Source organism: Gekko japonicus, unplaced genomic scaffold (assembly GCF_001447785.1).
Source record: "Gekko japonicus isolate JY-2015 unplaced genomic scaffold, Gekko_japonicus_V1.1 scaffold2050, whole genome shotgun sequence".
NCBI classification, from domain to species: Eukaryota; Metazoa; Chordata; class Lepidosauria; order Squamata; family Gekkonidae; genus Gekko; species Gekko japonicus.
The window spans coordinates 139,746-150,283 of record NW_015167113.1 but is presented as its reverse complement, the minus strand read 5'-3'; the positions used below and the strand labels follow the sequence as shown (position 1 = coordinate 150,283).

The 10,538-nt window shown below is 54.7% G+C and overlaps 1 protein-coding gene across 1 annotated transcript in view; it reads left to right on the top strand.

The window, feature by feature from the left end:
- Nucleotides 1–10,538, top strand: part of SSPO (SCO-spondin) — a 184,388-nt gene that overhangs the window by 58,825 nt on the left and 115,025 nt on the right. Inside the window, exons 29-34 of the mRNA XM_015412955.1 lie at nucleotides 1,542–1,778; nucleotides 3,417–3,539; nucleotides 4,415–4,509; nucleotides 6,150–6,387; nucleotides 8,411–8,563; nucleotides 9,203–9,343. Of these exons, the coding sequence (XP_015268441.1) occupies nucleotides 1,542–1,778; nucleotides 3,417–3,539; nucleotides 4,415–4,509; nucleotides 6,150–6,387; nucleotides 8,411–8,563; nucleotides 9,203–9,343 (987 nt within the window). The remainder of the gene's footprint in view (nucleotides 1–1,541; nucleotides 1,779–3,416; nucleotides 3,540–4,414; nucleotides 4,510–6,149; nucleotides 6,388–8,410; nucleotides 8,564–9,202; nucleotides 9,344–10,538) is intronic.

Sequence of the window (10,538 nt, the reverse complement as noted above, 5' to 3'; positions counted from 1 at the left end):
AATAGTTTCGGGAGACAGAGGAGGCTGTTCCCAGCAGGGCAGGAGGCAGGAAGAGGAGGAGACGGGGCTCAGTGGCAGAGCATCTGGTTTACGTGCAGAAGGCCCCGGGGCTCAATCCCCAACATCTCCAATTCAGAAGATGAAGTCATGGCGAAAGACCTTTCTCTCTTTTGAGAGCCAGTCTGGTGGAGTGGTTAAGTGCGCGGACTCTAATCTGGGAGAACCGGGTTTGATTCTCCCACTCCTCCACATGCACCTGGCTGGATGACCTTGGGCAAGCCCTAGTTCTGATAAGAGCTGTTCTTGAAAAAGAGCAGTTTCTGTCAAGAGCCCTCTCAGCCCCGCCTACCTAACAGGGTGCCTGTTGTGGGGAGGGGAAGGGAAAGGAGTTTGTAAGCCGCTCTGAGACTCCCTTAGGTAGTGAAGGGCCATGGGGTATAAGTCCAATCTCCTCCTCCTCCTGTTCTTCAGTTTGGTGTAGTGGTTAAGTGCGCGGACTCTAATATGGGAGAACCGGGTTTGATTCCCCACTCCTCCACTCTCAGCTGCTAGATGACCTTGGGTCAGTCACAAGTTCTCTCAGAGCTGTTCTCTCAAGAGCAATCCTCGAAAGGGCTCTCTCAGCCCCACCTACCTCACAGGGTGCCTGTTGTGGGGAGGGGAAGGGAAAGGAGTTTGTAAGCCGCTCTGAGACTCCCTTCGGTAGTGAAGGGCCATGGGGTATAAGTCCAATCTCCTCCTCCTCCTGTTTTTCAGTTTGGTGTAGTGGTTAAGTGCGCGGACTCTAATATGGGAGAACCGGGTTTGATTCCCCACTCCTCCACTCTCAGCTGCTAGATGACCTTGGGTCAGTCACAAGTTCTCTCAGAGCTGTTCTCTCAAGAGCAATCCTTGAAAGGGCTCTCTCAGCCCCACCTACCTCACAGGGTGTCTGTTGTGGGGAGGGGAAGGGAGAGGAGTTTGTAAGCCGCTCTGAGACTCCTTTGGGTAGTGAAGGGCCGGGGGGTATAAATCCAATCTCTTCTTCTCTTCTGCCTGAGATCCTGGAGAGCCACTGCCAGTCCGAGTCGACTAATAAATTCATCTGAACACCTGTCTTACGCTGTCTTACGCTGAATCAGACCATCAGTCCATCCCAGTCAGTCTCGTCTACTCGGACTGGCAGCCGCACTCCAGGGCCTCAGGCAGAGGGTCTCTCACAACACCTCCTGCCCGGCCCTTTATGAACTGGAGACACTGCCAGGGATTGAACCTGGGGCCTCCCCTGTGCCAAGCAGATGCTGTACCCCTGAGCCATGGCTCCTTCCCTAAATGGCACGACTGACCTTGATTGATCAGGGTCTGACCCCTGGTAGAAGGCAGCTTCACGTGTTCAGAGAGGCGGGGATAAGGGAACGAAGGTCTTGAGGGACACAGGAGAAGGATGAGGAAGAGGCTCAGAATGGAGATGAGGGAGGAGATCGATGACTCTGCCAGGCAGACTGGGGCAGCAGACACCTCCGGAGCGGTCCGGGAACTGCCCTCCCTCCTTCCCTCTGCAGTGCCACCCTGTGGCCGGTACGAGTTCCACTGCCACAGCGGGGAATGCCAGCCGCGCGGCTGGGTGTGCGACGACGAAGCCGACTGCCTGGACGGCAGCGACGAACTGAACTGCAGCCGCCCGTGTGGGCTCGACCAGTTCCCCTGCCAGCTTGGCAACGAATGCATCCACTACAGCCGCCTGTGTGACGGAGCGTCCCACTGCCAGGACCAGTCCGACGAGAGCGTCGACACCTGTGGTAAGTGGCTGCCCAAGTGGCGGGGGGGGGGGCGCCTCAAACACCCGGGTCTGACTGGGGACGGACCAGTCTGCGTTGTGTCCTTGATGGCCAATCTCTGCACCATTTGTTAGTGCTGATATACGCATTCAGGCAGATTGCATGATATAGCCCTACTTGGATTGTACCATTTTAGGATGCTGGAGGAGTTGCAGGTGTGAATGCTCCCCTAACCCTAGGCCTCTAGAATGCTACAACGTCGAGGGGAAAACTAAGCATCTTTTGGATGTGCTGCTACAGGACAGTTTCTGTCAAGGCTGAGCTTCCACTGAAGTGATTTCTCCCACCTCCTTTCTGAAGTGGTATAGTGCCAGAAAAGCTATGCCGTGTCATTTTCCTGAATACGCTGACCCACTCTGATTTCCCTCCTCTGCTCTGTCCCCTGCTTTTTGTTTGGTGTAGTGGTTAGTGTAGTGGTTAAGTGTGGACTCTAATCTGTGAGAACCGGGTTTGATTCCCCACTCCTCCACTTGCAGCTGCTGGATGACCTTGGGCAAGCCATAGTTCTCTCAGAGCTGTTCTCTCAAGGGCAGTCCTCGGGAGAGTTCTCTCAGCCCCGCCTACCTTGCAGGGTGTCTGTGTGTTGTGGGGAGGGGAAGGGAAAGGAGTTTGTAAGCCGCTCTGAGACTCCTTTGGGTAGTGAAGGGTGGGGTATAAATCCAATCTCTTCTTCTTTTACTTCTGCGGAACCTCAGGATATATTTACTTGATATAGAGAAGTCCAATGGGATCACTTCAGTGACTGCAGTTGTAGTTATATCCAGGGGTCATTTCGTGGAAAAAGAGGTACAGGAGCTCATTAGCATAACTTATTAGCACAACTTATTTGCATATGCCACACACCCTGACATCACCGGAAGTGTGTCAGAAGGCAACACCCACCGCTCAGGCTCCACTGGACTCTTTTGGATTGCTAGCTGTTGGGGGGGGGGGGGACGTGCAGATCTGCCCTCACAGAGGAGGGAGAGCTGGTACCTGAAGGTGGGCGGGAGGGGGGCTCTGCAACTTACCTGGCTGCTTCTTGCTCCTCGTGGCCTGACTGAGGGCTGCTGGGAGCAGGGGGAGGGGCTTGTTGCATGTGCCCACCCACTGGGCTCCTTACTGCCAGAGCTCCGCTCCTGTGTGCTCCCGCAGGAAATGACCCCTGGTTATATCCGTTCACCCTCTAGAGCAGGGGCCCCAACCATTTTGAGCCTGTGGGCAACTTTGCAGTTCTGGCACAGGGTGGTGGGCTCGGCCACAAAATGGCTGCCACCAGAGGTGAAGCCGGCCACAAAATGGCTGCCGCAGCTTACTGTAAGATCCTTGTATTCTTAAATATCTGCTCAGCCAATCAAATCCCCAGCGGCCAATCAGAATGCTTGCTCGGCAAACACCCCACCTGGCCTGCTACTCTAGAGTCATCCTGGTGTTCCTAGCGCTATTCCAAGAACAACAGATCCACAGACCGAGGAGCTTACAGTCTCAGCACTGAGAAGAGGAAGATCAAGAAGGGGAGGGAGGGAGGTGGAGAGTGCGGGGGTGAGGAGGGGAAAGGGTCTGGATCTGTTCCCGTCACAACCGGCTGCCTTCTCTCCCCGCGCTTCTGTCCTGGGACAGGCTCCACCCAGATCCCGCCCTGCCCGGGGTTCTTCATTTGCAACAACCGCATGTGCATCAATGTCTCCAGGGTGTGTGACGGTTCCCCCGACTGTCCCCAGGGAGACGACGAGCTGGCCTGTGGTAAGGAACCCCAGCGGCCGTCAGTGGCGCTGCGACTCCCAGGCGTCGTGAGGACCAGTTCGGTGTAGGGGTTAAGAAGAGTGTAGTGGTTAAGAGGACTCTAATCTGGGAGAACCTGACTTGATTCCCCACTCCTCCTCCACATGCAGCCAGCTGGGTGACCCTGGGCCAGTCACAGCTCTCTCAGCCCCACCTGCCTCACAGGGTGTCTGTTGTGGGGAGAGGAAGGGAAGGAGATTGTAAGCTGTAAGGAGTCTCACTTTGGATAGTGAAGGGCCATGGGGTATAAATACAATCTCCTCTTCCTCCTCCAGAATTTACTTTTGCACAGGGGTCATTTTGTAGAAAAAGAGGTGCAGGAGCTCATTAGCATCCCTCATTAGCATAACTCATCTGCGTAGGCCACACCCCCTGACATCACCGGAAGTGTGTCAGAAGGCAACACCCACCGCTCAGGCTCCACTGGACTCTTTTGGATTGCTAGCTGTTGGGGGGGGGACTCACAGATCTGCCCTCACAGAGGAGGGAGAGCTTGTACCTGAAGGCAGGATGGGGGGGGGACAACTCTGCAACTTACCTGGCTGCTTCTTGCTCCTCGTGGCCCAACTGAGGGCTGCTGGGAGCAGGGGGCGGAGTGTGTTGCATGTGCCTGCCCCCTGGGCTCCTTACTGCTGGAGCACGCTCCTGTGTGCTCCCGCAGGAAATGACCCTTCTTTTGCACCTGGTGGGGGAAGGGGGCTGGGCCGGCCCACCCGGATGCTGTGGAGATGCCTTTGAAAGACGGACAGGAGAGCTTGGGGTGGGGCGGGTGGGGCTGTCCCGCTTGCTTGGCTCTTGTGCCTCTCACAGCTGCTCCTTGCAACCCAACCGCTTAGCAAGCCGCGTGGCTCCACCCGGCGAGAGGAACCGAACGGAGGGACCCTGCGCAGAATACTCCTGCGGGGACGGCGGCTGCATTGCCTTTAAACAGGTGGGCATGCAGACTGGGGGCCTGTCTCAAGGCCCTTCCTCTTGGGATCCTCTGGCTCAAAGTCCCCTCCCCCCCACCCCAGAGAAACACCTCTTGGAAGCTCCGGGGGCTTCCTCCACTTGGGGGGCTGGCCAGCCCTCCTTCAGAGTCCCCCCACACACCGTCTGGCTCTCAGAAGGGTGGTTGGTCGCCCGCCCCTTGTGGTTGCCAACCCTGGGTTGGGAAATACCTGGGGGTTTTGGGGGTGGAGCCGAGGATGGGGCAGGACCTCAGTGGCATAGACTCCGCCCTCCAAAGCAGCCATTTTCTCCAGGCGAACTGATCTTTGTCCTCGTCTGGGGAGCTGTTGTAATGCCAGGAGATCTCCAGAGACCCCCCCCACCTGGAGGTTGGTACCCCTACTGCCCCCTTCTTAAAAGGAGAGCCGCTTCTTCCCACAGGTTGCCCAAACCCCTCCCTCTAGAAAAGAAGGGGAAACACTAGACAATTCTGCAAACTCTGAAGGCCCGAAGGCGCCCCCCACCCCCATGCCTCACATATTCTCAGGCGACACCTGTCCTGAGGGTTCTCCTCTGTCTTTCCAGTCTGAATTCATGGCCAGTCTCTGGCCCTTTCTTTTGGCCAGACTGCCCGTGGAGATAGCTTGAGTTGAACCTCTGAGCATTCACAGAGTATAAAGCCAACATTCACATAGCAGTGGAGGGGGGGTTAACACAGTCACCTGAGGTGAAATATCATTTTACTCCCAAGAGTGTCTTCCTTATGAGGAAAAAGGTGCACTTAACTGGGTTTTTCTTTCCTGAGGGGGAATAATACCACTGTATGAAGGGGTACAAATGAACTTTGTACATTCTTGACAAGTGTAAAAAGAGTGAGATTATTCTGACCTTTAAAAAGAAACAAAATGATTTCAGGACCATCCATGGAGATTCATTCATTGATTATTCATTTAAAAGATTAATTAGCCGCCTGTCTTCCATTATGGAGCTCGAGGTGGCAAACCACACAGGTAAAAGACACCGAATAAAATACATTAAAAACCAAAATTTGAAATCACAGCTCAGGACTGCTGGTAAGCTTATATGAATGCAGTCCTAAATACAATAACCTAGGAAGCAGAGAAGACACAGAATGATGACTGAGGCTAGAGAAGGCAAAGCTCACCTGTGGAACTCACTGCCACAAGGTGGCAGTGAAATATCATTTTACTCCCAAGAGTGTCTTCCTTATGAGAAAAGGGTGCACTTAACTGGGGACCAGCTGCTGGGGACAAACAAAGAGAAGAGGGGAAACTTCTTCAGGTCCCATCTGCGAAGCTTCCACAGGCCGCAGCCTCTCCCCTCCCCCAGCCCCCCACTTCCAGGCTGCCAGCCCCACCCCTTGCCCCATATCCCCATCCAATGCTCCCTCTAAGCTGTGGAGGGTCTTGTGAGCAAAAATCCTACTTTGTGAGCTGCTGGCATTAAAGTTGTGAGCGAGAGATTTGGCTGCTGCATCAATCAGTTTGCTCTGGAGCCCTCCTTCCCGAGCAGAGACGAAAATTTGTAAGTTGGAGGCTAAAAGACTGGGAGTTCACACTAACTCAGCTCAGAGGAAACACCGTTCCCATCCAACCCTCCCCCTTCTCTCTCTCCTCATAGGTGTGCAACGGTCTGGCCGACTGTGCTGACGGCAGTGAGGCCTCTGGCTGGCTCCCATCAGACGAGTGGGACTGTGGCCTCTGGGCCCCTTGGGCCCCCTGGAGCTCCTGTAGCCGCTCCTGCGGAACCGGCCTCCAGGTCCGCCGGAGGACCTGCACCAGGCGGGCAGACGACGTCCTGCGGCACTGCCTGGGCGAGGAGACCCAGGCGCAGCAGTGCTTCGCGGTGGCCTGCCCAGGTGAGAAAGGTGCAGCTGCAAGGGCTGGGCTGGGCCAGGGGCGGGGGTCCAACACCAACTGTTTATTTGCAGGGGGAGAACTCTCCCAATCAACGACTACGGCTAACATACAAAAACTGGAAACTGAAACAAGAGCTGCACCCAATAGGACCAAACTAAATCACCCAGATATTAGGGGAGGAGTAGACTGTTCCATTACATACATACACATGTATACAATAAATATACCACAGTGGTTACTTAAGCAACAGTTTTTCATTGTAGATCTTTAAGCAACTTAAGCTGAATTCCATCCAGGCCTGGAGACTTACTGGTTTTTTATTTTGCCTAGAAGTCCTAGAGCTTCATTTATTGTCACCGCAATTCACCCCAGTTCTTAAGACACGATTCCTGAAAACTGGTGTTTTTTACAGGCCTGGATATCCCACCCAAGTAGCACTGCAGTTACTCAGGGGTTGGCTTCAAAGGCATCCCAGGTGTCTTTTGACCCATAGACAAGAAAGCGTGTGATTTCCCATTTCACCTGGGACCACCTGCCAATACAGGCCAGGCCCCTTGACTCCGTCTCCAGACTCCTCAGTTCAGGAGCCTGAGACTCAGTAGCTGGTTTTCACCAGCATGGAGTCAGCTGCCATTTATGTCCAGTGTGTCAGAGTCTTGCAGCAATCAGGAATCAACCACAGGCTTTCAATGAAGTTTCAGTTCATTGTTCCGGAATAGGCGAGTCATCCATCCACGTCCAGTGTCAGAACTAATTCAACAAGCGGGAAAGGGTCAATTATACCTGGTTCAAAGCGGGGTCTCCTGATGACTCAAAGCCAATCGGGGAAGAAGCCTTTGCCCGCCTAAAACTAACGGGTTCACATTCCAAGGGAAAGCAGTGCAGCAGACACCAAGGTCAAACAGTGACAACAGGAATACTGAGAATCGAAACCAACAGGGCTCTTTTTATAGAAAAAGCCCAGCAGGAACTCATTAGCATAATAGGCCACACCCAACAGCAGGAACTCATTAGCATATTGGGCCACACCCCTGACAGCACAGCTCATTAGCACATTAGGCCACACCCACATGTTACCAGAAGTGTGGTCATCCAGCCACACCCACCTTTCCCTTCTTATTCTGTTTACCTTGTTTGTTGTCAAAACCCAGGGCCTTTTTTTGTAGCAGGAACTCCTTTGCATGTTAGGCCACACACCCCTAACGTAGCCAATCCTAATGAGTTCCTGCTGTTGGGTGTGGACTATTATGCTAATGAGTCCCTGCTGGGCGTGGCCAACTCGGGAGCCAGCCGGAACTCCGTTCCTGTGCGTTCCTGCCCAAAAATAGCCAGACCTGAAAGAAGACACAAATCAGCCATTGTGGCAGCATAGCTGACACAGTGTGGGTGGTTCTAGGGCTGAAGGGCAGAGCCTCTGCTGGGTATGAAGAAGGACCCGGGTTCCATCCCTGCCATCTCCAGTTAAAACAGATGAGGCCATAGGGGATGTGAAGGACCTCTTCTGCCTGAGACCCTGGAGGGGGGGGGAGAGAGAGAGAGAGAGAGAGAGAGAGAGAGAGAGAGAGAGCGCCGCTGCCAGTCTGGGCAGACAAGACTGACCTAGATGGACCAAAAGTCTGATTCCGTAGAAAACAGCTTCCTGTGTTTTCCTGTGTGAGTGATCTGGCAGCAGACGGACTTAGTGCTGTGTTATGTCTGACTGGTAACCAGCAGAGTCCTCTGTGCCAGTTGCAGCGCCAGTCCCCTGCCTTTGGAGTGACCCAGAGAGAAGTCCGTGGCCTCCGCAGCTGCTGTCCCTCACGTTGCTCCCTCCCTGGGCACCTTGAAGCACTGCAGGGCAAGCCACCCGTGCCCCACGGCCGGCTCTGGCTCCTAAGCAGTGCAGCAGCCTGCGGGGGCAGCAGCCGGGGGGGCCTCCGATGGCACCCTTGGGTGAGACCGCCGCCAGAGAGGTTGACTGCTGCCCTCAAGGTCACGATGGGTGCTTCGCCCCACCAGCCTTTGTTTCCCTCTCCCACGCAGTGGACGGCACGTGGACTGAGTGGACGGCGTGGTCGAACTGCACGCGGGACTGCCGTGGGGTGGTGGTGCGACGCCGGGAGTGCCTGCCGCCCCAGAACGGGGGCCGCCACTGCACAGAGACGCCAGAGGCTTCCTCCAGCACCGTCGAGATCAGTGAGTTGGTGGGGGTGAGGTGGGGAGAGGGAGGAGGAGGCCCGGCTGCCCCCTGAGGAAGGAAGACCCCGAGGAGGCGTCCTGGCAGGCAGGCAGGCAGGCAGGCAGTGGGGTGAAGCAGGTTTCTCTGCCCTTTGGGAAGCAATGGAGGATCCTCCCTCGCAGGGGCCAAAGTGCCCCCTTTCTCTCCCACAAGGTGGCCCCCTCCATCGCCCTGATGGGGATTCTGCCAGAGAGGAAATGGAGAGCGTGTCGCTGCTTGGCCCGGGCGGCCGGCTCAGCACAGCCAAAGCGAGATGCTGAACCCCATTAAAAAGTCCCATTTCACCCAGGCTAGCCTGCATGCATCAGATCTTGTACAGGGTGGTCCCTGGTTAGTCTCTGGCCGGGAGACCACCAAGGGAGTCCGGGGTCGCTGTGCAGAGACAGGCCATGGCCAACCACCTCTGAAGGTCTGTCCTGCCCTGACCTGCCCCATCTCCATCTTGTCAGATGTCGGAAGCTCCCCTCCCTCCCCTCCTCTGGACTTCCTTTCCCATTCTCTGCCCCCCTTCATGGGCACCCCCTCCCCCGTCCCATAACCTTACAGCAGGGGTCAGCCTCTCCACACTGTTTCCTCTCCCACCCCCACCTCTGCAGAGCCCTGCCAACTGGAAGGATGCCGCAACGCTTCCACCTGCCCCGGGGAGCTGGTGAGCCGGAAGTGCGCCCCCTGCCCCACCTCCTGTGCGGAGCTCTCCAGCCGCACCAGGTGCAAGAAGGACAGATCGTGCAGCCCAGGTGAGGAGGCGGGAGGCTGTGGGCATGAAAGGCCACAGCAACGGGACTGCTGAGCTGGAGCCAGAAGATATGAGGGGGAATTCAGGGCTTGGTATATCCTGTGACTGCCTCCGGCGAACCCGAGATACGGTGTGGGGAGCCTGAGACAACCTCCGCTCTCGAGTTTGCTTTTAAAGGAAGTTTCTAGTCCTTAGGCTGTGTAGGCTGTCCTATGGTCTGGAGTGTTGTAAGAATTTCCCTATTCCGGCCAGAAAATTGTGTCTTTTAGCTGTAACAATGAGACTCAGAGGGAACCTGAAAAGTACACAGATGGAGAGTGATTTCAGCTTAGCGTACTTTATTAGATCTGGAACAAGACAACTCTAGCCAGCTCGCAGGCCGGCTTATATTGCCCGTGAAACCGCCACCCATAACACCCCCCACTTCCCAATAGGTTATTTACAATGGCCGAGAGTTCCATAGGCTCTCGGCCGGGAACCTAGCCCCCTGATTGGTGTGGGCTAGGATCTGCATAGTCCATTGTCTTTTTGAGCGAAGCTCGATGTTTGTGCTTGACCGCGTGGAGCCCAACCTGGCCACGTGGTCTGAACTGGGTATATTACAGAACCAAACTCCCAAAGTGCATTTCGCCCTAAGGCACGTAGGCAAAAGTAAGCAGCACACTTCCCATGGGAACTGAGCTGACCAGAGGTGGGAGGTAATTTACACTTAACGGAGGGCAACATTCGTCATGAGCAGTTCAATTAGCCTTAATGATGCCACAGAGGAATGCAAATTGTTCTTACTCCCTATTCTTGAGAAGAGATAACAGCTAGGGGGGCTGGCTTATCTCAAAAACGACAACAACGTCATGAAGTCAGAGAAACTGAATCTTTTGTGGGAAACGCAAACTTTAGAATGTGAATTTATGTTGTTTTGTATGTTTGTGTATTGACATTGTAAAATTTAGGAATGCCAGGGAACATCCTCTGCGTGGAGGACTCATCCTTTATCAAAGGGAACATTGGCAGATGCAGTTTACGACTGCAATCCATTTTCGAAACCATTGATCTTTCTGTATAAAGGAGGGTCTCTGAGGAGCATTCGGTGCTGAATTTTGGAATCTCAGAGAGAGTTTATGCTCCCAGGACTACACTTTCAGCCCGAGAATTCTCGACGTTGGGGGGGGGGGGGGGGGTTTTCTTTTTTAAGGAAC